The following is a 27,000-nucleotide window of genomic DNA, read 5'->3' on the forward strand; positions in this document are numbered from 1 at the left end:
CAGGACATGGGCGTTGCGACTCTCCAGGTTACAGCGCCAAGTATATGACCTGCAGTGTGCTAGCTGTACAGGAAGGAGCAGTACACACTGCACAAGTTCACGTTTGCGAGGTAAGCATAGAATGTGTGGCATAATTATTTTGTCACCAATTTTATAACACTTTCTCTACTGCTTACCTCTACCTGAACAGTTTCTAGAATTACCGAGTAGTGCCTCGATGAAAAAACAAGGCGTGATGAAGTGCTTGGCTGCAGTTGAAGAAATGGGACTCAGCATTAGTTCTCTGATTACATCCAGCATTCAAAATTCTTGCACTCGGTTGGGAGCATGTTACACAACACACAAGACATTGCCACTAAGAAAAATGTGTTTTGCCACACTGTTGCCAACACTTATAAGTGGCACACCGAGTGCTGTCTGTCTTTATTCTAGTAACATATGTATTAGTATCAGATTCCTGATTGCATTTTTCATGAAGTGTTAGTCACAAAGCACTAATATAGCGCATCCAGATTACTGGCTATTGTGATAACACGAATAAAAGCAGTGGAAAGGATGCATTGTGAGAAGCACAGGATGACTCTCGTTTGCTTAACACACTATGAAGTCATTAGCATTTACACCGCTGGCGGCTTCATCGCTGGAGGGTTCCATATGACGAATGTTTCCCGAAAAACAAGAAACATGATTCAGTAGAGCGGAGGTTTCGGCCACTTGGTACATGTTGACAGAAATAAAAATAGCGGAAAGAGCACGTACACAGCAAGGAATATATTTTTCGACTGCTGCTTACTGCGTCTACTTTCTACCGCTGTCTATTCAAATGGCGCTACTTTCCACTCTAATGACATAAATGTTAGCACTGAGGTTGCAATGTCATCATTACAAACTTCTAAGCCACTCAACTCTGCTCTTTTAACGTTTTCAAAGAACCAATGCACAGGAATTCATTTTTTTCTTAGACCGGCACTCTGCTATAAGGCGGTACTGCAGGACAAGCAGGCCATATATCAAGCATTTGTTCGATGTCTGGCATATTGGCAAGGAAGGAACCATATTGCCTCCTCTGCCTGACAGGCTTACAGGTATCTCTTTCTTCCTGCAATGTAGGTCAAAGAAGAAACTAATTGTTGCTGGCTGCGAGCACCCGGCTCAAGGAACATGGATCCAATGCATCACCAGCCATCTCTATTGGCTAGCTGGGGCGGCAAATGGTGGCGAAGACCTTGTGATCAGCATGCGGATGACCTTGCTTAATCACATATGCAACAAGCATACGGGTCACGACAGCCCTTACAAAGAGCGTCTACATGAGCCACTTGGGGACTGGCAATGGCTGAAACCAAGTGTGGGGCAGTTGAAACTGTGTAGGCAATGCTCGTACACCATTTTCAATAGTGATTATATAAGCTATTAGAATAAAATGGCGAACAACCAATTATCAACAATCTAATTCTAGCAACACCAGCATTCTTGGAGTTGAAAAAATTGTGGACAACCTGCTGCTGCGTGACATGCGCCAAATCTCTCCAATGCTTTCGAAGAAGGGATGTAAAAAAGTACATAAATTGAAATTGAAATGGAGATTGAACTTTATTCCGTCGAGGCAGAAAGGGACTCGAACAAAAGTGAAAACATATCACTTGACGTGGTTTGAGCCCCTATTTACAAGGCATACAGCAGTTGCACATTTACATGTATAGCAGCATAGTCACGAGGAGATACAAACATAGAAAGTGAGTCAAGACCTACTTGTCTCAAAAGAAAAAAATTGCATTTTACACAACAATAATATATCCCCATCACATCAAGACCAGCAGAATACACCTGAGAAAAGAAAAACATCATTATACAATTATAGCGAGCATAACCATCACTCTTGTTGTGTAAAAAAATTCTTCAGAGTTTGGGTGCTAACACTTCGGATATTAATATCATGTTTATGGAGATCATTTAACAAAGTTGGAAGTGAATATTCGAACATTTGACGGCTAATGGTTGTGCGTATGAATAAAATTTTCCAAATTTCAGGTGACTGCGATGTTGATCTACCTTCTCTTAAACTTAGATTTGATATGGTTTGAATGAGGTCCTCATTGTTTTGGACATCCTGTTTATATCTTTTGGCTAAAATATAAGAGTAAAGCCGATGCACAGAAAGTACTTTGAATTGCGTAAACAGGCTTCTAGTGTGTGCATAAGGATCTGCCCCTGCGATAAGGCGAACTGCTTTTTTTTGTAGCATGTGAATCTGTTGTAAATTTGTAAATGTGGTGCTTCCCCATACCAGAAAACAATAGTTTACATGTGACTGAAACAATGCATTGAACAAAAGTAACTTAATTGGGGTCGGTAGAAAATATTTGAATTTCGCTAGTAAGCCGACGCTTTTGGCAATTCAGGAAACAATATTGTTAACGTGAGTGTCCCATAACATGTGTTTATGAAAATGTACGCCAAGTATTTTTATTGTATCCACGACTTCTATTGCGGCGTCACCGAAGGTTAAATTAATACGTTGCGCTGATGACTGCCTTGGAGTGAAGATAACGACTTTTGTTTTCTTGCTGTTAATCTGCAGCGAATTTGCGACACTCCAAGAATGTAAATAATTAAGAGAGTTCCTAATATTATTTTCCAGGGAGTCATAACTATTGCCTCGAAACAACAAAGTAGCGTCATCAGCATAGATTACAAATTTTGCTGCTGTAGGGATCCTTGTGATATCATTGATGTAGAAATTAAATAACAAGGGCCCCAGGATGCTCCCATGAGGTACGCCTGCATTAATTGTTTTGTAGGTTGACATGTAGTTTCCGATTGTTACACATTGCTTCCGTTTTTGCATGTATGACGTTATTAGTTGTAGTGCAGTTCCTCGTATGCCATACAATTCTAATTTTTTTAGTAGTGTTGTGTGGTGCAGGCAGTCGAATGCCTTCGAAAAATCAATATACAGGCCAGCAGCTATTTCTCTTTCTTCAAATGCTTTGAGGATTATTTCTTCTTGCGCTAAAAGAGCAGTCTCGGTAGAACGGCCTTTACGAAAGCCAAACTGAGAGGTACTGATAAGATTAAACTTATTGGAGAACTTTGTTATTCGGAGATGTATTATCTTTTCTAAGCCTTTTGAAAAAACCGGCAAAATAGAATTCGGGCGGTAGTTAGATAAAGAATTTTTGTCACCGGATTTAAACACAGCAATAACTTTAGATAACTGCATTCTGTCAGGGAAGACGCCTGTTGAGAGGGCAAGATTATATACGTGATTGAGTTGTGGTAAAATTAGGTCAAGAGCATATTTAACTGGGGTTATTTGAATATTATCTATGTCAATGGCATGGCTGTTACTAAGTGAAACAAACACTGTGTAGATTTCACTTTCAGAAGTTGGATCTAAAAAAAGTGTGTTAGGGTTCCTGACTACAGCATTCGTCGCTAAAGGGCAAGAACTTGAGAGCGAGCAAGAATTCGAAACCACGTTTATGAAAAAATGGTTAAAGGCTTCAGCTAATTCTTTATCACGTAGTACATCATTGTTTATTGTTATTTCGGTGGGGCCTTTGTTTTGGGGAAAACGGTTTAACAGTTCATTTAAATTTTTCCATATTATTTGGGTATTTCTGTTGCTACCAGGTTCGAAAATATTGTACAGGTAATTACGTTTTGCATTTCTTAGCAGTGCGTTTGTTTTGTTCCTGTGTTGCTTAAATTTCTTCCAGTCATTTGGCTCAAGGGTAGTCAGGAACTTTTTATATAGTTTTCCTTTCTTTTTTATCATTGCTAGGCACTCATTTGTAATTCAAGGCTTGCGAGACCTCGTAGCTTTCTTAATGAGAACCACCGGGAAAGACTGATAGTAGGCGAAAGTAAAGAGCCTCAGAAATTCGTTGTAGGCTTCATTTGCCGAGTTTAGTCGTTAAACAGGATTCCAGTTTAGCTCCATTAATTTCCCCCGAAAATTGTCTAACGTTCTTTTGTTAATGTTCTGCTTTTTAAACCGAACATCATGTTTGGTATCAGAGTTCATTACGGGTAGCCTAGTGAACATAAAAATGGGTAGGTGATCGCTTATGGTTTCAGCGCAAACGCCTGCTAAAGTCTCATGGGTTGGAAGATTTGTTATAAAGAGGTCGATCAATGTGCTCGTGCTTATCGTTATGCGGGTTGCCGTGTCTATTAAATTGTAGAACCCATTTGAAGTGAGTATAGTTTGGAAGTGACGTTGCACTGGTGATTGGCTTAACAAATCAATAATAAAGTCCCCTCCCAATACCAGTGTCAGACCATTTTCATTTGTATAACAAAGGAGCCTTTCTAAGCAAGAAAAGAAACTACTTATATTGCCATCAGGAGGGCGGTAAATGACAGCAAAAAAGTGTTTAGAACTAAGAGCAGCTAAGCATTCAATGTGTTCATTGACAAAAGAGAACTCTTCATGCAAGTTGCAATTCAGGCTCTTCTTCACGTTTAGCAGTACACCACCTCCTCTCTTATTGTATCTGTTTAAGAAATAGGTGCTGTAGTTCCTGTCCACCATGACATCACTGTCGCAGCAATACAAAGTTTCTGTCAACATAATTATGTCAAAACTAAATGTGAATTTTTCTAGAAGGACGTGCAACTGATCCTCTTTGTTCAGTGCAGATCTAATATTCAAATGGAAGCATTTCAAGCCGTTTATTGCTTCTGAATGAAAAATGTTATTGATATCCAGCGGCAGTAATGCCATTTTGGACAAAAGAGTCGACACTATACAGTTTTAGGTGTGCATTAGACAATCAACTGAATGTCCCGTTCGCTTCGAACATTAATGACATTCGAGGTTTCATCTCTGTGAGCAAAAATCCTTCCGTCCCTGGTCCACACAAACTTTCATTTACATTCCTCCTTCCTTGCACCAGTGATTCCCAACAGTTTCTTCATTACGGGACATAAGTGCTCATTTACATAAATGGGACTCTCCTCGTTGTTCTCCTCCAGGTTTTTCATTGAAAGCCTTGTTTTCTTTGCTTTGAGAAGCAAGGAATCCCTCTTTGATCTGGTCTTAAATTGTACCACAATGTTATGAGACGACTCGTTGCGAGTCTTCGTCCAGTGGCACACTTCAATGTCATCTGGTGTGACTTGTTCTTCCAAGGCATTTCCAATTAGACTGACGATCTTCATCAAGTCTTCACTATCCTCCTTTTTCACTCCTTTTATTTCAACATTTCGATTTCATGAGTATTGCTCACTCGCTGTTATTCTTATTTCGTGCTCCTCAAGTTGTTTTTTTGCCTTGTTACTCTCATCTAGAAGTGTTTTATTTGCTTCTTTCAGCGCTTCATTTTCTCTTTCGAGCTGCTCATTCTTACTTTTAGCATCTTCGTACTCTTTGTTAACGAAGTCCTAACTATCCTTCATTTCTCTCAATTCATGCCTTAAATCGCGTTCAATCTTGCTCTTAAACTCTTTCATTTCCCTTTTAAGTTCTTCCTTAAACTCTTCCCATGCTTTAGAAGCCATAGCTTGAACAGCAGTTCAGTGACACGAATAGGCGACACAGGAAAAAGTTGGAACAGTTGGCAGCAGCAAGGCAATTGAGAGGGAAGAAAATGTATTAAAAAAGTAAGGCTGAAATGCTAACCTGTAGCAATAAGCAAAGAGCGCTTAGATGTTGTCCCTTGTTGCCCGCTGCTGCCAAGTGATCCGGGTCCAAGCGGCGCTAAGTTTATATAGGCGGCGAGCTGCTCCTGGCGGTAGTCGATTGCAGAGGGGGTGGTGCCGTGGTGAAGGCGCGTTGTAGCTTCTGACTGTGCGTTGCACGTGTAGATGACTCAAGGCACGGCCAGACTGCGTTGTTTCCTCGGGCTATCTGTAGCAATAAGCAAAGAGCGCTTAGATGTTGTCCCTTGTTGCCCGCTGCTGCCAAGTGATCCGGGTCCAAGCGGCGCTCAGTTTATATAGGCGGCGAGCTGCTCCTGGCGGTAGTCGATTGCAGAGGGGGTGGTGCCGTGGTGAAGGCGCGTTGTAGCTTCAGACTGTGCGTTGCACGTGTAGATGACTCAAGGCACGGCCAGACTGCGTTGTTTCCTCGGGTTATCTGTAGCAATAAGCAAAGAGCGCTTAGATGTTGTCCCTTGTTGCCCGCTGCTGCCAGTAAAGAGCAGCCAGTAAATAAATGTCACACTGCCTCTTTCGTCCTTCAGGACATGCCTTGCAGTGCTACACTTCAACGAAAATGCTTCAAGATAACAAGCTTTCATCCAATCTGGCGAGGAAGCCTGGAAAGTGACGACGTAAAAGGAGGGGCGAGGTTACGTCCCTGTGATCCAAGTCAAGGTGGAGCCAAGCTAGGGTACGTAAACCCAACTATGAAAACCGACCTCTAGACAGCGCAAATATGCTGATGCGCAGTGCAGTACTTCCTACTAGTATGCCCTAATGCATCAACAGGCACTATTCAAAAGACAAATGTACCACCAGCAACAAATAAAGTGTAAACAGGACCGCTAAACATGAAGAGTAAAATGAGATCTCAGGTGGGGGAAGAAAAATACTAGCTAGGATAAATTAATTCCCTTCAAAGGAGCCAAGATGGCCGTTTAGAAGCGTTAATCAATTTTGCCTTTATTTCCTCTGCAAGAGCCCATGTTTGCATTTTTGTGCTGGTTCTGTTCTCTTGTTTGCGTTTCATTTTTTTGCCGACAGTACAACTTCTCTGGTAATAAATATTCCAGTATAGGAGCGAATTTTATGTAAAACCATTACTTGCTAAATAATATTATGGCATAGTATATATAGGTGCCGGATTTGTATGTAAGATAGCACTGATTCCTTATTTTTGTGCAGGCTTTCTTGACACACTACTGAAGGACACTCTTGAGCGCCCACATAGCTCATACAAAGAAAGCTTCCTCCAAAAACCATAAGTCACACCTCATCACATGTTGGCTGCGTATGAGAGGCCGGATAAAGCGGATCTGATAGCCCCTAAAAAAAGTCGCTATGCAAAGCCATTCCAAGTGCTTTGAGCAATGGATGTTGCCGCAGCCTGACAACAACAAAGTTGTCAGGATTCTTGGATTGTGTGCATATTGCAGACGCTTTGTAGGGATTTTCTCATGCATCGACAAAGCTATGGCGCACCTCACAAAGGCTGATATACCATTCAATTGGGAGATGGTGCAAATGGGAGCCTTTATAGAACATAAAAGTTGTTTACAGTGTCTCCAGTCCTTGGAAATTGTCACAACAATGCCGAGACAGAAATGCATGCCGATGCAAGCAGCGTGGGCTTAGCCACTGTGCACGTCTATGAAAAGGATGGACTGGAGTAAGTCGCAGGTTACACAAGCCATTCAAGCCGAAGCAAACTTCTCGACATCTGAGAAATGTGATTCGCCATCCTCTGGGCTACATCGGAATTCCCCATACCTGTATGGTTGACGGTTCAAGTTTGACAGCGATAACGATGCACTGCGCTGGCTTGCCAATTTGAGGGGTCCCTCCGGCTGTCTCTCTTGACTGAGACTGCATCTAAGAGTTTAATGTCACCGCAGTGTACATGTCAGTAGAGTGGACGGTGGGGCCAGTTGGTACATATTGGCTAAAATAAAAATAGTGGAATGGGCACGGACATAGCAAGGAACATATTTTTTCACTGTTCCTTAGTGCGTCGGGTTTTTCTGCTGTTTATTCAAATGTGCAACTTTCCACTGTAATGATATGAATGTTAGCACTGAGGTTGCAATGTAAGCACTCCGTTGCTGACTGGCTGTCAAAAGCCCGTCAGAATGCTTTCAAAAGACAGTGACTTCGCAGGACGATTAAGCACAAATGATTTTACATGACAGCAGGGCTCATACCCGGAGATTCAGTGCCTACTCGAGTACCTCTTGAAGTTCTCTTCATACCCCAGAGGATTCAAATGTGGATAGGCCTTCTTTCGTCTTCACAATAGCATCCTCGTGAAGGCGAACTTGGCGCCCAACATGACTGTCTGTCTTCTTGTCGCCCCCGCGAACTTTCGTGAGGAAATTGTACAGACATTGCTAGATTAACCGACAGCTCGCCACCTCGGTATTTCTCGCACCCTCTATTAAATGTAGGACAAATGTTATTGGCCCCGTTTGTTCACTGACGTTGTACACAACGTAAAGAGTTTCCATGACTACCAACGCCGAAAAATGCCACCAACAAGGCCTGCGCGACTTCTACATGCCATTCGATCACTGAGACCTTTCCAGCAGATCGGCAGGGACTTACTTGCCTCTTCTTTATGTTGGTATCTGGCAGCAAGCGGATAACGGTAGAAATCCACTACTTGATTCATTGCACTGAAGTTAAAACCCTGCCCCGTGCGAGCGCCATAGAATATGCTAAATTATTTGTTGAAAACATCCTGCTTCCTCACGGTGCACCTAAAGTTCTCATTATGAACAGAGGAACTGCGTTTACAGCTGAGCTTATAAATTCTGAAATACAACAGAACGAGCGGCCAGTTACTGTGCACCAGTTACAAGTTACTGCGCACCACATAAAACCTACCCATACGTGCAAGGTGCCAAGCTCGCGAGGCTTCTTTTAAAACATTCTAATGAACCACTAAATGATGGCGGCAAAAACTATCTATATGAGAAGAACCACTCCAAGAGCTTTACCCCTTTGCTCCACTCTCTCTGAATTAATCAAAATCAATAAAAGAAGTCTCCTGTCAGCAAGATCAAGACATTTGACAGTCTCTACGGATAGTCAATCAGGCATTTCACAAGCAGCAGTGCCAGCGTAGGATCTGCTTTCCATTACTGAAGAGGTGTTTATAGCACCACAAATGCATCACTTGGTTCCTCTAAAGTCGAAATAAGTATCTCCAAGAAATTAATGGGATGTGCCGAAACAGGTCTGCGATTTATGTCATCTCGCTCGTACTCATCCCTTCAAAATTACATTCAAGGTGGGCGCACACGGACAGCAGTTTTCTTTGATATTAAGGCCTCTTTTAAATCAGTTTTTCACCATGTGATCCTCGCAGGCGTGGCCAGCCTTGGCCTCAGAAGAAAGCTATGAAGTGGACTTGAAACTAAAAAGAGCAGAAAACTTTTTCAAGCAGTGGAAAAGGGCGTAGCTCGGGCAGCTGCACTTGGCCCTCTTCTGTGCAATATTAAGCTGATGCACATAACACAAAACCTGCTGCAGGCAGTACGCATCACGATTTATGCAGACTATATGGGCATCTGGAACTCATCAAGTTCGCACAGTATTACCAAGCAACGGCTTCAGATAAATAGAGAGAGAGAGAGAAAGAGAAGTGGCAGAGGAAAGGCAGAGACGTTAACCACAAAAATGCTACGGTTGGCTGCCCTGCACTGGGGGAGAGGGATGGAGGGCGTAAACGAATAAGGAGAAGCAGAGAAATGCGGTCCATATCAAGCACTATAGGCAATGACACAAGCAGTGTAATACCTCTGTCACACGGGTCTTCTTCACGGCCTTTACCGTAAAGTTTTCTTAATGTACTAAAGGAGGAAAACCGAAAAGGAGCAGCGGCGCTGCTACACGGCAAATACAAAGGAGCTAGAACGCGGCCTCCGTGAATGCCAAAAGTCACCGCTGTGTGTGAAGCGGCGCTAGTAACATTATGAAATTAAAGCAGACTGTAGGACTTCAGCTAAGAGGATAAGAGTGCTTTCGTGTTTGAAAAAGTAGCTATCCCGAAATTAAACGAGCGTTCTGACGGTGAGAAGCAGATATTTGGAAACGAAAGTTTCTTTTTTTTCATCTTTCCTGGTCCGACCACGGTAGGCGCACTTTTCCGTTCGGCTCCTCGTTGTGTGCGAGAAGCGTGCTTCGTTTCTATGTCCTTGTGCGTATTTCAAAGAAATTAGGTTGTGCCTGGTTAGCGTGCTGCCGTAATCATGAGCGACGAACCGCAAGACGTTAGAACGAATTGTGTAATTGCCATGAAGAGCAAACGAAGAAAAACAGCAAAGCGAGAAGCGCAAGCACGTGTGTGTCGATGTGGCTGCTGAAATGCGTTCAAGTCCTTTCTTAGCAGTGTAGATGTCTTAAGTCATCCTCCTCTACAGTTAAGTGCACAGTAACTCAAAATTAACCATTAAGTAAGATAAATTAGATATTTTTTTACATTTTCAAAACTAAATATTGCGTCAATTGTTTATTCTTTGAGCTCGCAAGCTGCCGCTGCCATCTTGGTTGCTCCTTTAAGCATTTTTAAGGCCGCTGACGGCCGCCTTTGAGGCTACGGACCTTTTTCGCAAAGGTCTCGACGCTTTGCCGTGTAGATGCGCGTCAGGCGCCTTTGAAGCAAAGGACCTTAATTCCTAAGGCCTGACACGTGCCCGTGTAACAGGGGCATAAGTCGCAGGGCTGCCGCAGCTGTAGCGTGCACACATTGATGGCTTCCGACTGCTGCGAAATGAGTAGAACAGACCGGGGGCCTTCCATCACAAGGCAGCGCAGACGTTTCAGTGTCCAGAAAGGCTGCTTGCCGTTGTGGCTAGTAATGTTGATGACAACGTAACCATCGGACTTCTCGGAAGGATGAGCCTGAAGGATGCGTTATGGACAGCTGCATTGGAAAGCTATTCTACAGCTGCAAGCACAAAATTCAACAAATCCAGCATCTGCAGTGCATTCTGTGCAGGTGGCATGTGCGTGCTGGAAAGCAGCACACGCATGGCATTCACGATTGGCTTCAGCATTGCAATCACCTGCTCGTCTTCGACCTAATCCGGTTTCTGACCTACTACCCAACTAGCAGTAGCCTCAACACACTGGGCGTGCGGTGACTGTTCTATCAATCAGGATGTGCAGTTCTTCGGGTGCGATGGCCAAGTCACTTGCCTGTCCCGGTCTTGGACCGGAGTTGTGACTTGTGCTTGATCAGCAATAGGCTCGGGACTCTGAGTAAGCAATACATGCTTGGTCACTACGGCTGTGTGTAGCTCAGGCAGGCATGGCCAAGGCGCGTCTGTGGCAACGTCTGTGCCTCGTCAGTTATATTGCTCCCAATCCTTAAGGTAGTACGTGGAGGGGAGATGAAAAGTTGCGGAAATTCTTGGGCGAGCCTTTCCAATGCTCGATACACATTTAGAAAGTCTCTAACAAGGACGACAACGTCATCGCATCTTAGCGGCAGCTTTTCTGTGTCTGGAATTGTCTTTTGTCATTTGTTTGAGTATCGTCCTTTTCCTTTTCAGGTGAGGACAATTTTTTGAGGCAGCGTAATGAGGGCCGCGGCAATTGGCACACGTAAGGACTGTTGCCCGGCAAGAATCGCCGCTGCGTGGCTAAGTACACCGTGGGCAGACGATTTGGAAATTGCACACACTACTCACGGGTCCTATCTTCAAGTATTGCCGGCACTGGAGAGGCTTCGGGACGAATGGCCTAACTCAGAGAGTGTCTTCAGATAGCGTTACTGAACTTGTCCGTGTACCAGGATCCCCAAGGTCTGCTTCGGCTTTCACCAGAAAACAACAGTGTCTCTACGGCTTTTACAAAGAAACCAATGACCACATATATCCTCAACCTAGGCGGACAGCCACTACATGATATTTGTGGTCTAAGCGATTCCAAGAAACTATGCACATCCATCTCTGACATGTTCTCCAAGAGATTCCTATAAGATGTCCACCTAACTCGCAGTAACTCTGGCTTTGGCTTAGATGTGCTGTTACTGCGCTTCCCTACTATTATTCAGCCACAGAAATTAATAGCTCTGACCTTTCCTTACTGGACACCCTTGTCTCTAAATATAAAGCAGTTTGTTTCAGGAGTGAATGCGAAGAGCCGCGCACCACAGGAACACTTTTGAAAGCTACTTTCGCCTGCATAGCCAAGAAAATGTTCTCAGCACACCGACGTCCTCACCGACGGTTCAACTACTCGAGACTTTTTACCTGATCCCTTTACGTGCTCTCAACAAGCCAAGTGAAGTGCTTTCTTGTCGGCTCCAGAGGAAGACAACTGCTATGACAGCACAGCTCTATGTCAATACAGATGCGGATTCCTATATCCTGTGCTGAACCCCCTGCCAATGGGTACATTTACCAACTGAAAAGAACATCTACAAATCACTTCCAGCATTGTGAAAAAAACAGGGATTAGCCCAGTCCTCGAAATATGGTATATACATCACTTGGCTATTGCAGCCGGCCACTGCTTAACATTTCAGTGGATGCCACCTTACCGTGGAATTCTGGGGAATGAAAAAGCAGACGAAGCGGTCTGCAAAGCCCTGCAACACCGGGAAGACATCCGTAAAGAAACTATTCGTATTGTAACGACTAAGGTGTGCCAATGAGGTAGCAACAGTACTATCGCTAAGCGCGCGCTGCTGGCTGGCTTTACGATAACCGCCGACGGCCAGAACACTCTTCAATGCCTGGTTCTCTCAGGGCTTCTAAACCCTTTTTCATGTGGTGGAGGTTGCTCCTGATTCCGCCCTGGAGCTGCGCAGCGGCACTGTAACATCCGAAATGCCAAAAACGCCCCCCTGGCTCCCCAGCCATCGCCTGCTCCGCTTGTCTTCTCCGGCGCGCCTCGACAACGGGACCCGGCCGTCTTCAGTGAGCTCGGTGACACTAAAGTCGAGGACTAGTTAGCTTCGTACGAGCGGGTCAGCACGCAAAACCACTGGGATGACGCCGTGAAACTTAACGTCATCTTTTACCGGACTGATGTCGCAAATCTCTGGTTCCGCAACGACGAAGCGAATATCCCCACATGGTTCACATTCAAGTCTAGTTTCACAGAGGTATTTGGCCGTCCTGACGTACGCAAACTCCGCGCCGAAAAGCGCATACGAGAGCGGGCTCAGCAGCCCGGCGAGACATTTACTACCTATATTGAGGACGTAATGGATCTTTCCAAGAGTGTGAACAGTGACATGTCGGAGGCTGATAAGATAAAATATATTTTAGAGGTATTGATGAAGATGCGTTTGTAGCAGCAGCAGCAGCGGCCTTACGTAGCACGAGCAGCACCATCTGTTGAAGATGATGGCGCCGAAGTGCGGTCGAATTGAGCTCGCTTCTCGTGCCGGCGTTGCGAGCCGTTCGGCTCGCCGCCATCAGACGTTCTAGTACTTCAGCTAGTCAATCCATCATTTCCTTCATAGTGCCAGCCTCATACGAATTGGCGGAACAAACTGGTAACTCCGGACGCGATTCGAACACCCGCCCCCACCATGGCCCACAACGTCTCCGTCATTCCCGGTGAAAGGCCCTCCACTGCAGTCTCTGCGCTGTCCCTTCGCCTTCCTCAGTCCTCGCCGGCCGATCCTCAAGTCTGGCTCGCTCAAGTCAACAACCAGTTCACTAATGTCCGCATCACCATTTCAGGCGCACAAGTTTCATCATGGCGCTGCGTCGCTATCACTTGAGATTGCCGCCGAAGTCAGCGACCTCCTCATAGCTCTGTCAACCTCGGCCCTGTTTGACACGTTCGCTGCTAAGCTCATCAAGCGAACAGCCGTCTCGGAACATCGCCGCCTGCAGCAGCTCATCTCCGAAGAACAGGGGTACCGCAAACCAACACAGTTGCTGCGGTGGCTCCAGCAGCTCTTTGGCGGCAAGGCTGCCACCATCAATCAAGCCTTCCTGCTTGAGTTTTTTCTTCAGCGCTTGCCGGCGTCGGTCCACCTGGTGCTTGTGCCTGCCCAGGGTGTTGTCTTTGGAGAAGCTCGCTGAGCTGGCGAATTCCGTCATGAACGTTGCCTACTCCACAATTTCTCTCGGCGCAGTATCCTAGCCTCCAACCTCTTCGTCATCTCTTCCCTCCCGCTTGGACCTTCAGAGCCTCCGTGACGACTTCCACGCCCAGATCACATGTCTCTCCGACCAAATCGCCGCACTGTCTACCTCTGGCTCTCTTTCGCCTTCCCGTTGCCAGGCCTCACCTTGCCGACGTAGTGCTACCCCACCTCTCCAAACGAGCGAGTGCTGGTATCACCGCACCTTTGGTGAATCAGCGCGTCGGTGTACCCCTCTCTGTCTCTCCTAGGGAAACTTCCCACGACCCCACTAGAAGCGGTAAGTGGTGTCACTACGCAGAACAGCCGTTTATTCTTCATTCGCGACCACATCTCGGGCCTTCGTTTTCTCGTGGACACCGAAGCAGAGGTGAGCGTCCTCGCCTGCAGCATTACATCGTCCCGTTGTCGCCGTACTGGCCTATCGCTACAAGCCGCAAATCTCACTCCCATCGCTATGTACAGAGAACATGCTCTCACAGTCAGTTTTGGCCTCCGACGTATGTTACGATGGATTTTTCTTGTCTCGGATGTACGTTACCCAATCCTCAAAGCTGATTTCCTGCGCCACTACAATCTGCTGCTCAACATGTAGAACAAGTGTGTCGTAGACGGCACGACGAAGCTCTCTGTTCAGGGCCTCCGTCTTCGAGAACCGCTTGCCTGTATACCCAGCCCACACCAGTCGGCCTACGAGATCCTCCTGGATGCATACCTTTCTCTGCTCCGTCCATCGAACTTCTTGCTGCCCGTCAAACACCGGGTCACGCATCACATAGCGAACACTGACCCACCCACGCACGCTCGAGCCCGTCGCTTTGCTCCAGATTGTTTACAGAACTCCCACAACGAGTTCGAACACAAGCTGGAGCTCGGCATTATCCGACCTTCGTCTAGCCTATGGGCGTTCCCTCTACACAGGGTGCGGAAAAAAATCCCCAGGATACTGGCGCCTTTGTGGTGATTACCGCGCCCTCAACAACGCTACCGTTCCGGACCGTCATCTCTTACCTCACATCGTGGATTTTGCCGCCGCTCTGCATGGCGCTACATTTTTCTCTAAAATCAATCCGCTCAAGGTCTACCACCAAGTCTTTGTAGAACCATTCTATGAACCGAAAACTGCAATCATCACACCATTTGGCCTCTTCGAATACCTCCGCATGCCATTTGGCCTCCATAACTCTGGCCAGACATTTCAACACTTCGTGGACACAATTGCAATGGGTCTACCTTTGGGCATGCCCTACAACGATGGTCTCCTCGTATTCATCCGCGATATGGAGCAACACCTCTGGCAGCTTTTACAACGTCTCTGATCATCAACACAGCAAAAAGTGAATTCGGCAAGTCGGAGCTCGACTTCCTTGGCCACCGTGTCAACACCTCTGGCATCAAGCATCTCCCATCAAAATTCCAGCACATTCAAGACTTTTTTCAGAATGCCTCTACCCGCAAGCACCGTGAATTTCTCGGCCTTATCGATTTTTATCGCCGTTCCATCGCTTACCGTGCTGCAGTCATCAAAGCACCGACGGACATGCTTCAAAGCATGAAAACAAACTCCGCACAACTGACATAGTCTTCAGCTGCTCTGGATTCTTTCCAGGCCGCCAAAGCGAAACTATCCGACCTCGCTCTCCTTACACATCCGTGCCCTTATCGACCCCTGCATTTCATGACCGACGCCTCCAACTCCGGCGTTGGAGCCGTGCTCCACCATCTCGTGGATGGTTCTTGGAGCCCTCTATCTTTTTTCTCTCGCAAGTTTTCAGCTGCCGATAGCCGCTACAATAATTTCGGCTGTGAACTCCGCGCCATGCACATGTCCGTGCGGCATTACAAGCACCTCCTTGAAGGTCGGCAATTCCACATCGTCACCGAACACAAAACACTTATTTTTGCCATCAAATACGGGAGAGGTAAATTCTCGCTCCGTGAAATTCGTCACCTTGCGTATGTGGCGGAATTCATGACCGTAATCAGACATGTGCAAGGTCTTGACAATGCCCCGGCGGATGCTCTGTCACATGCTACATATTCCATCGCCTCTGCTGCTCCATCCCTAACATCGCCTTTGCCGCCCTCGCAAAAGCGCAGCAACATGACTCGCAAGTTATGGACCTTTCGAAGAACCCTCGTTCGCTGGTTTTCTGTGAAATTCTTCTCCTTTTGTGCTCCGTCCCTACCATCTGCGACACTTCGGCCGGCACTCCGCGCCCTTTGGTACCCTCGTCATTTCGTCGTCTTTTCTTCGACGCCCTCCACGGCCTGTCCTATCTCAGAATTTGCGCTACGCACCATCTTCTCACAAAACGTTTTGTCTGGCCCGGCATCACCAACGACGTGCGCGCCAGGGCCCGTGCCTGCCTGGCCAGCACTCTAAAACTCAGCGACACTCGACCTCTTCCTTCGGCTCGTTCCCTCCGGCATCTGCCCGTTTTGACAACGTCCACATCGATAACCTGGGCCCCTGGCAACATTCCGCTGGACAATCATATCTTCTTACTTGCATCGATTGGTTCACTAGCAGGCCCGAAGCGTTCCCTCTGCCTGACGCCACCATTGACACCATCGCCAGAGCCTTACTCGTGGCTTGATCTCCCGGTAAGGGGTTCCCTCGACCATGACCACTGATCGTGGCGCCCAGTTTGAATCTTTAATCTTTAATAACCTTATGTCTTTACTTGGAACTTCCAGAATTGGAACTACTTCTTACCATCCCATCGCCAACAGTATGATCGAACGGTTTCATCGTTCGCTAAGAACAGCCCTCAAAGCCCAAATCGACAACACCCACTGGACTGCCTCTCTACCACTGGTTCTGCTCAGCCTCCGTGCTACGCTGAAACAAGGTGTTCGCTGCACTCCGGCAGAACTTTTCTTCGGCTCACCCCTGCGTCTACATGGTGAATATTTCGAATCTAACGATTCGTCTAGAAGTCCCGACCCTACCGATTACGTGACGCAGCTCCGCTAATTTCACCGCAATCTCAGGTCGCCACATCTCCACCGCCAGTTTCGACCATCTTAACATGATGCATCCGAACTAGCGACTTGCGCGCACGTCTTTATTAGCCGAGACTGTCCGCAAGTCGCTTCAGCGCCTCGACGACGGCCCCTTCCGTGAACTGGAAAGAACATCGAAGTTCTCCGTCGTCGACATTCATGGGCGCACTGACACCATTTCTCTGACACCATGTCTCTCCTAATGCTGCCGACTTCTACGGGTGACGGAGCTTATCAAGTGGTCATTGCGAACCGCTTATTTTCGTGACCCACGGTTTTGTGAGACAAAAGGTGAAATAAACATGACGACTTGACTTAGCCACACCCGGCCGGCTGCCCTCCTCTGCCATCTCTCCCTGCCACTCCCCAAAAGCGGAAAGTATTGTTCCAGCTACCAGTTTCACCAGACTCTTTCCTTAACAATGGGGGTAGGGGGGGGGGTGCTAATGTAGCAGCAGCCGCGGCCTTACGCAGCAGGAGCAGCACCAGCCGTCGAAGGTGATGACACGAAGTGCGGCCGAATTGAGCTCGCTTCTCGTGCCGTCACGTGCCGTTCGGCTCCCCGCTATCAGACGTTCTAACACTTCAGCCATTAAATCCATAACTTCTTTCATCGTGCCGGCCTCATACTGATTGGCGCAAGATGTTCCAAATGCATCCGGTCAAGCAGCCGGCCACCATGGCCTCCGTAATCAGCTTGTGCCAGAGCTACGACGAGCTGCGCAAGCAACGCGCCCTCACTCGCTTACCGGACAGCATGCCGAGGTCCTGTCCGCTGATGCCATGATCGCAGGAGGGCTGCAGCTCAGGCACGATATTCATCAGTTCATCAGAGAAGAGACCACACTTTAGCTAGCGTTCATCCCTGAAGTTCGGAACCCCCTACAAGCGCTGACTCCCACCTTTCAGCACACGATCCGAGCACAGATCGCGGAGGCCCTGACACCCCTGCCTCAGCATCCTATGGCCGCCCCTCTGACGTACGCGCCGTTGTGGCCAGACCACCATCCCATCCCTTGGGCCCTTTTGAAGACGGCGCTCAAGCGCCGCTGCCTTCAACGCCCCCCCCCATTCTACCCCCGTTTTCTCGGATCGGGCTCGGGTGGCACCAGCGTCGCCTCCTTTAGCGCTGGCAGTCCCTCCCTGCGGTCGTCTGTGGCGTACTCGCGACAACAGGCCCATTTTCTTCGGCTGCGTTTCTCCGGCCATGTTGCCGGCCACTGCCGCACTCGTCCTGCCGCCATCTGCGTATGCGTATGGGTCTTACGCGTAGCCACATCCCGTACAAGCGGACCCCCCTGCTTCCTGCCTACTACGCCGACCGCCAGACTGCAAGACTGCCACCTCTCGCCGCTCTTCTTCTCCACGGCGCAGTTCCATATACTCTATGCGCCATCGCACCAGCCCTTCCGCTGCGGAAAACTAATGAGCGCAGTTCCCAGGGAAAGAGCTGCGCCTACTGTGAACTCTCCAAGGCCTCTGATCTCACCAACAAATGTTATGTTTTTGTCGAAGGTGTTCCAACTTGTGCTCTCGTGGACACTGGGGCTGCTGCCTGAATTTTGGACGCGAAATGTTGCCGAAAACTGAAGTTATCGCGCCTTTTTCTGGAGTTTCTCTTTGCACTGCTACTGTCGAATATGTTGAGCCTCTCGCAACATGAACAGCACGAGTCGTTATTCAAGACTTCTACATAATTCATTCCTCATCCTCTCATCTCGCTCCCATGACGTAATTCTAGGATGGCACTCTCTTTTCGAGCATTCCACCGTCCTCGATTGCGCCTGCACTGAAGTTACCTTCTCTGCAATGCGCAACGCCTTACCGGCCGAACCATCTCCTGAGTATCCGGCCAAAGTACATCTGTTTCACGATGTCGAGCTCCCTGCAGTCTCCTCCTATACCTGGGGAGGGAAACAAAGGAAGAAAAAAGAAAGAAAGGGGCAACGAAATCAGTGTTTCATGTCTCCATTGACTACTGTGATAGGGAGACAGATGGCGCACACAAAGTTTATAATCGAGAATTCAACTATGAGTTCCTAAGGAACTTCATGAGCGCCTTCCCCGCTTACCTTTGTTGTCGAGGTTTTGTCCTAGACCCCAAAACCCTTGCTTCTGTAAGAGAACCAAGAGGCGAAGTGCAGCAGCCCGTACGGCACGCTCTTCCTTAAAACGAGGGAAGTCACGAAGTAGGTGCCTGATCGTTTCATCACATCCGCTGCTCACAAGTTGGAGAGTCTACTACTGCGATGAAATAGGAAGAGGTGTTCTGAAACACCACTCCGAGCCACAGGTGGCACAACAGCGCAGCGTTAACAGTTAAGATGAACAAATAATAAAAGGAACTCTTATTTCTTCAAGAAGCTAGAGGGAAAATGCCAAAACATGCAAAAGGACCCCAAAACATCAGCCAACTGATCCCTTCGGGATAGGCCTCAGAACAAAAAAAACGGTAAAAACAATGGGTACCGCAGTTGGAAAGCGTATATTTAAATACAAGTAGTGTAATGCCCATGTGCCATTCCCGCCTGTCGGGGGTCGGTCACACAATCTACGGGTCTTGCTAAAGCGAGGACAACTGAGCCAACAAGTCGGTAACCCTGCATAACATTACTGCTCTTTGCCTGAAGGCGAAACTGATGGTCCCATCTCCACTGGCTTTTAGAAGAGCTGCTGTCGGTCCGCGATGTCGAGGCTTTACTCCGCTCGCCTTGCTTCTGCGGGCCGCTGCTGCTTCGGCTCTCCCGTTGTCTGCTTCTCTTCCCGGCCTCTATGCTGGCAGTGCTGTGACGGGTCGAGGCCTCAGAATTCTTGGGCGTCTAAGCTGGCGGTCAGCTTGCTATGGTCCCTGAGGTATGGCTTCGCTGACTGTAGACCAGCGTGATATTGCGTCCATTCGCTTCGCCCGTATCTGCTCGACCTTTTTTTTGTTGTCCCTTTTGCCTCCGCCAAGTCTCACGGGGAATTCTCTCTCTCTCTCGGGTAATCATCGCCCTATAATTTTTAACCGTCGCTGCTCATGCAGCTGACCAAGGGCACCCGCCAAATTCCTAGGAACCCGCGGCCGTTACCAGAGGAAGGCCGAAGGCTTTTTTAGGAATGTGTCAAAAGGGATCAGGTGTCCCTCGGAGGGCAGCGCTTCCCTGGTGTCAGTGTCTCGCCTCCTTTGCCGGCAGCCCGTCTGGTGGGAGCCTCCGGCCTCCCCCTCGACCTCCAGCGGTTACGCAGCCTGTCTTGTAAGCTGCTAGTAAGGCCGCCTGTCGGCCTGCACACAGAAACGCACTTACGCGCCCGTCTGCGCGCACCTGTGGGGGGTGGGGGCAGCGCACAACAGGCTGCAGGGAAGTGTTCGATTGCGCGGTGCACCGCGCGCGGCCTCTCGTCTTAATCTGTCAGGCTGTCTCTGAACGTCTGTTTTCCGTAGCGCCCGCCACATTCGCATTGCACATCACCGTCTTCGTCGACATGTCTAGGTAGAGAACTTTGAATACAGGCAAAATGTATTTGACACTAGTCGGAGGAGTGAGTCCTTTTCAGCAATGCCTGGGCCTCCCGTATGCAGCCCTTTAAAACACCCTATTGTTATAGAAAATTTTTCTAAGAAAACTTGGTGGCCACGTCACTTTCACAACCGGCAGTACGTTGCGAAGATCGAAACTCAATCTTTAAGCAATAGTCACAGTGCGAGTACAGCAAAACCGCTAAACATCGTCCGCGCGCTCAATTGGCACCTGTTGCACGATACGGCACAATGTCGTTGGACCCTCAGTCCACCCCAGGCAGAGGAGTAAATTTCACACGGCGGGCAACTCTTCCTTTCACGTAAATCTGCAGCTAAAGAAAAGTCACGAGAACAAATAAAGAAAACGCTCTTCCTCATTCTCTTTTTTGTCAAGACCTGGCTATTAGCATGCAAAAAATGATCATATCAGCTCGTATGAATATGCTAGATTCCCAAAACGTGTTACAAAGTTTATGGGTGATTATGGAGGGTATATAGGCGTCCCGCAACATTTTAGGGCGTAGTCGTCGGTTGGAAGAGGTATCCTCGAAGCGAGAGTCTCATCTTGATTGGCGAGCTCAAACAATACCTCCGGTGTGACGCTCTGCAAACCATTTTCTGAGACATCGGGTGGCGGAGACCGAGAATTTCCCGTCAGCGTGGTCGGGCCGAACTTCCTAGAACACTGGCGGAGGCTTTGGCACATCTGGCATGACAGAGCCTATTAACATAGACTATCTTCTCATCCCAGAAGTCATGTGGCGGATGCAAGCGGTCATGTTGAATAAGCTCTCCACAATTCAATATGGACCGACCCACTGTAGCGACAGCTTCCTCGCGAGCCATTTTGATGGGACCTGAGCGCTCTGATACTCTATCACCTGCCTTGATATCAACCTCCTTGTCAGCATTTTGTAGAAGCCTTACTCGTGACTCTGCGGCCAACCGTAAGACCCCTCTTGCCGTCTTCCGTCTTGACGACTTCCGTCTTCCGTCTTGATGACTACCGAGCTCAGCCCGGTAGTCGTGTCGGGTGCCATAGTTGCCTTTCGGTTCCTCATATGCGGCCCTGGGAAGCGCTGGTTACCTCCCGCAAAATAGAATGAAGGCGCTTTCCCGTGCTCCATCGTGCACGGCAGAATCGTATGCTGATTTTGCGAACGGCAGTGGAAGATCCCAATCACGCTGATCTCTGCGCATGTAGTGAGAAAGGATCTTAATCAGCTTTTGGTTTAACCTCTCGACGGCCCCGTTGCATTAAGAACAGTTTGCATCAGCTTTCTGGTTAAATTAGTTCCTTGGTCGGTGAGTAGCTGTGACGGAATTCCTTGACGCAATACCACCCCTTCGACAAATGTCCTCGCAACAGTCTTAGTCTTTTGGTTCTCCAGAGCGAACGTTTCGGCATACCGGATCAGGAGATCCACAAATACGAGAATGTAGCGCTTGCCGGAAGTTGTGCCCGGCAAAGGCCCTATGATATCAATGGCAGTCCTCTCGAATGGTCTGTGTACGTCCTGAAAAACCTGCAGTGGAGCGGGTCTTCTTCCTTTCGGGATTTTTGGAAGCATGCAGGATTCGCAGTTTCCACAATACTGAGTAATGTCCTTCCTCATGCCAGACCAGAAATACCCTTTGCTGATCATCTGACAGGTTTTTCAGAAGCCTAGGTGGACCGCGCTGCGTATATCGTGATGCAGCCAGAGGATTTCCCCTCTCGTAGAGGACGGAACAACGCTCCGACCCGTGTCATGTGCCCTCTCCTTGAACTTTAGAATACCTTGCTGATCCAGACGATATCGGCCAGCTTCGTTTCCCTCAGAGTTCTCACACCTGTTTACATTTTACTAATTTACGGGTCCCTCCTGTGCTCATCGTGTAGATGGGACCCCTCCATCGAGGGGAAAAACTCTGTTACGCGAGTTACACCAGAGCGCCTGAGGACGTCAGCGTTATGATTTGTCTTCCCCGGGCAATGAAGGACTTCAAAGCTACCTTTCCAGAGCAGCAGGTTCCAGCGAGGCAGTCTAGAGTTCTGGTCTCGACCATTCATTAGCTAATTCAGCGGTTGTCAGCGATAATTTTGAAAGGGCGTCCGAAGAGGTAGCAACGAAAGTGGCGCACTCCCCACACCACTGCTAGGCATTCTTGTCCGGTTGAACTGTAATTCTGCTCAGCCGCGTTAAGCTGTCTATTTATGTAAGCTACCGGATGTTCCTCGCTGTCATGCATCTGTGACAGGACAGCGCCTAGAGCATGCTTAGATGCATCAGTGGCTAGTACGAACGGCTGGCTGAAATCTGGGAAGCGAAGAACAGGCGCTTCCACAACTTTGTCCTTTAGTTGCCGAAGAGCGCTCTCAGCGTGAGAACGACACAGAAAATGTTTGCTCGTTAGTGCTGTCAGTGGCTTGGCTACTGTAGCGAAATTGAGAATGCGACGTCTATTCTACTTGGCAAGACCAAGGACTGGCGGACTTCGGTTTCGCTCTCTGGTCCCGGAAAACTCACACACTGAACTTCTCTGGATCAGGCCGGACAGCTGTGGCCAAAACAACACGTTCTAGGTGCCTAACCTGTGGTTCCAAGGCCGGAAACTTGGCTGGTTTCATCTTAAGGCCCGCCTCGCTAATAATACTGAACACCTGCACATCGCACAAGTGGCTCTCAAAGAATTTGCTGTAAATAATGTAATCGAGGTGCATATGATAAAGCTTGCCTAGTAGGCCTGCTAGTACGACGTCAGCCGCTCTCTGCCATGCTGCCGCACTATTTACGAGTCCCATCGGCATACGGTTCCGTTCATAGTGCCCGAAAGGAGTGTTGCAAGGTGTTTTTTCTTTGTCATGGGTATCCATCTCTATCTGCCAGTATACATTCGCCATGCCCACAGCAGTGAAATACTTCGCTTTCGCTAGCTGCGACAGGGAAAGCTCACTCATCGCCGGAAGCACCGAAGCCTCGGTCAGCGTGGCGGGTATGCTCCCTTCGGGCTTACCGCACGCGTGTTCCTGTACCGCCGGCCTATCGCGCACCCAGTTATCGATTGGGATATAAGCTCCGCCTACCCGAATCATGCCCTGGCTGAACAGCCTGTTGATCCATTAGTCTCTTAATGTGTCTTGTCTGATGATGCCGGCTACAGGAAGGACGACACTGTCGTCGAACATCAAAAAACTGCTAATGAACACGTGACTGCCAAGTGCCAAAGGTACGCGGTAAGCGCTGAACGTACCTTTGCAATCTCCGGTGATGTCGATAAGGGTCATCTGGCTCTTTCATCTTTAGAACACCTTCTCCTAGTTTGAGTTTATATCTGTCAGTGCGCTGCGCTTTAACAGGCTGACTTTGGAACCTGTGTCCACGAGACACTTCACAGGCTCGGCTGATATTGCCCCTACTGTGGCGACGAACGTTTTGGAGCTTAGCAAGAGCCCCACTCGTAACGCGCTCCACTTGTCACAACCGGAGTTCCGTCGCGAACCAGGAGGGGGACCCTACATTAGTGGTCAGTTTGAGGAATCTGGGGCAAACCGATCCTCAAAAGGAAAAAAACCGCGAACAATTTCATCTAGAGAAGGCGTTCTTTTCCGATCATAGAAAGTGTGTCCCGGCCAAGTGATCGAGCAAGCAGTGGTACCGAAGTGCTTGCACACTGACGTCCTCACTCTGTCGCATGAGAGTGCACTCTCCGACCATCAGGGCATAAGAAAATCTACAGCTAGGGTACTCTGATTTTTATTAGACCGGAGTCCGGGCTGACAGCCAAATATTTGCCAGGTCTTGTAATGCGAGCCAACGCGCCGTGCCAAAGGAAAAGAAGAGCATCGCTCCACTTGGCTGATCACCTCTGACTTCTACACGACTAGAACGAGTGGCAGTAAACATTTTTGGGCGTTCATCCCCATCCTCTTGTTAAAGGATGCGCTACCGGAAGGGAAACAGGAATGGAAGTGGAACAATATTTTTCTCTACGGACAAACCTTCAGGATCTAAACCGATTATCAGTAGCTCAAGTATTAGTCCAGACGAAACATTTAAACAACCTCGTGTTCCAATGGAGCTTCGTGCTCCAGAAGTATTTGTTCCACGCTGAGCATAGTAAATGATTCACAAATGTTGGCGTGGATTATTTGAGCCAGCCATGAAGTTGGAGGCGTTAATTTAGGCACAACACGAGTCTGATATAGTGCATAAGGTTTTGAGCGGTTTTCGCCCGCCTGCTTTGTTGACGGCTTTGTGTACTTCTTTTGTATGTAAACTGCGTGTCAAGCGCATGTGGCGTGAACCGTGGACCAGTGTGACCCAGCTGGTGGTTTGTGCTGTATGTGTGTGTTAGCGTGGTGTGCCTTGTGGGGTGTGCCTTGTGTGGTGAAATGGCTCCAGCACGTCAAAGACCCATCAACCATGAAAAGTGTGCCGCCGTTCTTGTAGTTTTTCTCCTGGAAAAAATTCTTCGCGGGGGGCTTATGTGAGGCACCGGCGCCACAGCGCTGCTGGCGAGGACACTTGTGACGAAAATATGAGGAGGAGAGGTGAGATGCGGCTTAGAGCGCGTGCTGGGGCAGAAAAAGAGGAACGGTTGGCGACGGATGCGAACGAGAGCTGCTGATTCCTCGGGTTCCAAGGCTATGTCCTTAGCCTCAGAAGTCCGGGCTGCCAGACCTAGACAGGCCGCTGTTGACAGCCTGAGCCATGAGACCAGGCGCAGCTGCTTTCTGCTCTTCCCGTGGCCGGCAGCCACTGAACGCGGGCCGCCTCCATCGCCCCGCTACTTCCCCGGGCTACCTGACCTGAGGGCCGCGCCTGCGTTCCACAGGTGAGGCGGATGCTTACGGCAGCGTTGAGGCTTGTTCTGTAGACCACCATCTATGCGACGCTTCTATCATGGCATTGAGTGGAGACCACTGACTGCGCTGACCCCCACCTCACCTCCTCTCCTGGCGCACCATCTACCATGCTCTACTTGGGCCGAACATTGAACGCTAAGTGAACCTTTCCTTTTTTTCCTCAAGTTTTTCGTTGTCTTACGCGAGTGTTTTGATTTGTTTGCTTTCCTGTTCGCGTGTTTGTGAATCCTTTCCTCTCAAGACTAAGAGTTTTTCTGCCTGGTCTATTTCTTCTGCCGTTGAACGGGCGATAATCTTAACGTGCAGTTTTTCCCCTCAAAATCACGAAGACCGTTAATAAATTGAGAGAGAAGCTGTTCATTTAGGATCTTGCGTCGTGCTCTTTTCTTCGACGTGTCCTCGCCATCAACGTCCCTCATGGTCTCCGCCCCGAGTCTCTTCAAACGGCTCTCAAAAGAGCGTGCATCTTCACCAAAGTTCTAGCGCGCGTTCAAGAACTTTTTAATTTTCATGCTCACCTGTTCGTTGTCGGAACACTTCAATGCGAGCGCTTTGAAAGATTTGTATGTGGCAGCGTAGCCACCTCCTCATCCCTCCATGCGAAATCCTGAGCCACCACCACCATTTTGCACGGCGCCATTCCAATCGTATGTCTTTCCTCCCATGTTCACCAGCTTTTCTGAAATTTGCAGAAAGTCCCTGATTTTGGGACGCATGTCATCCCCTGTGAACGTCGCAATCATACCACCCAGCATTAGTGCACTAGCTCCTAACGTTCCGTCGTGAGAATTCTGTGATTGCGGTAGCGACATACTGGCCCTCTTTCCACGGGCGCAAGGTTGAATGTCTCGCACCACTTCTGCAAAATCCCACCGCTGCCACCACTTTTGACGTTCCCGCCTGTCGGGTGTCTGTCACACAATCTACCAAGCCGACCAAGGGCACCCGCGAAATTCATAAGAAACCGCGGCCGTTATGACGGGAAACCCGATGGCCTCGTTAGGGATGTGCCGAAGGGGATCAGGTGCCCCTAGGATGGCACCGCTTCCCTGGAGTCAGTGTCTCACCTCCTCTGCCGGCAGCCCGTCTGGTGCCAGCTGCCGGCCTCCCTCGTCACCTCGGGCCGTTATGCCGTCTGCCGTGTCCGCTGCCAGTAAGGCCGCCTGTCGGCCTGCACACAAGAGCACGAACGTGGCCATCTAGGTCGATAAATTTGAAGACAGGCAAAATATTTGGCACTTGTTGGTGGAGTGAGTTTTTTTTAGCAGCGCGTGGGCCTGCCGTCAACAGCCCTTCACAACCAGCAGATACAGAGAGGCAGTTTACAATAAAAGAAAGGTGGAAGGCTCAGGAGTGACAGCCGCAAGAGGCAGCACATGGGCAGTGGCCGAGACTGCGGCTAAAATAAAGCTGTTTGAGAGGCTGAACTAATGTGCCTACACTTTGAAAACAACTAAGAGGTGCCAGTCAGTGCCACTCTGAAATAAGAATAGCGATACAATGCAAGTGTAGCTGCACTAGGCTGGAAAGTCAAATTCATTTTCCAGCTCACCAAGCAAAAGGACAAGAGTTGCAGTCTGATCAGTGCTACGCCTGCATTACCTTTGCTAGAACGCACGTCTGCTCTGCCGGGTTCTGTTATCCATACACAGCAATTAGTGTCAATAAACAAACCCACACAGACTATTTACGTTGCATCATTATAAGCACTCACATGATAACAATGGTCTATCTACATTATAGTCTTAGTCTTCTCCTGTTTTCTCCTTTTCTGCATGAGCCGCTGCGTATTATTTTGAGCGTCCTCTTTTCAGTAATGTGCTGCATTGTAAGCGAGGTTCAGCAGGCGGATATAACAAATGGTTGTGGAGCTGTAATGAG

General features: G+C 48.5%; 1 protein-coding gene across 1 annotated transcript in view; it reads left to right on the forward strand.

Annotated features, from left to right (window-relative positions):
- The first annotated feature begins 54 nt into the window (after positions 1-54).
- The window catches only part of LOC144121744 (sulfotransferase 1B1-like), an 86,106-nt gene continuing 59,160 nt past the window's right edge, over positions 55-27,000 (forward strand). Inside the window, exons 1-2 of the mRNA XM_077655114.1 lie at positions 55-110; positions 6,192-6,340. Coding sequence (XP_077511240.1) covers positions 6,195-6,340 — 146 coding nt within the window. The 5' untranslated portion in view covers positions 55-110; positions 6,192-6,194. The remainder of the gene's footprint in view (positions 111-6,191; positions 6,341-27,000) is intronic.

Source organism: Amblyomma americanum, chromosome 2 (genome assembly GCF_052857255.1).
Source record: "Amblyomma americanum isolate KBUSLIRL-KWMA chromosome 2, ASM5285725v1, whole genome shotgun sequence".
NCBI classification, from domain to species: Eukaryota; Metazoa; Arthropoda; class Arachnida; order Ixodida; family Ixodidae; genus Amblyomma; species Amblyomma americanum.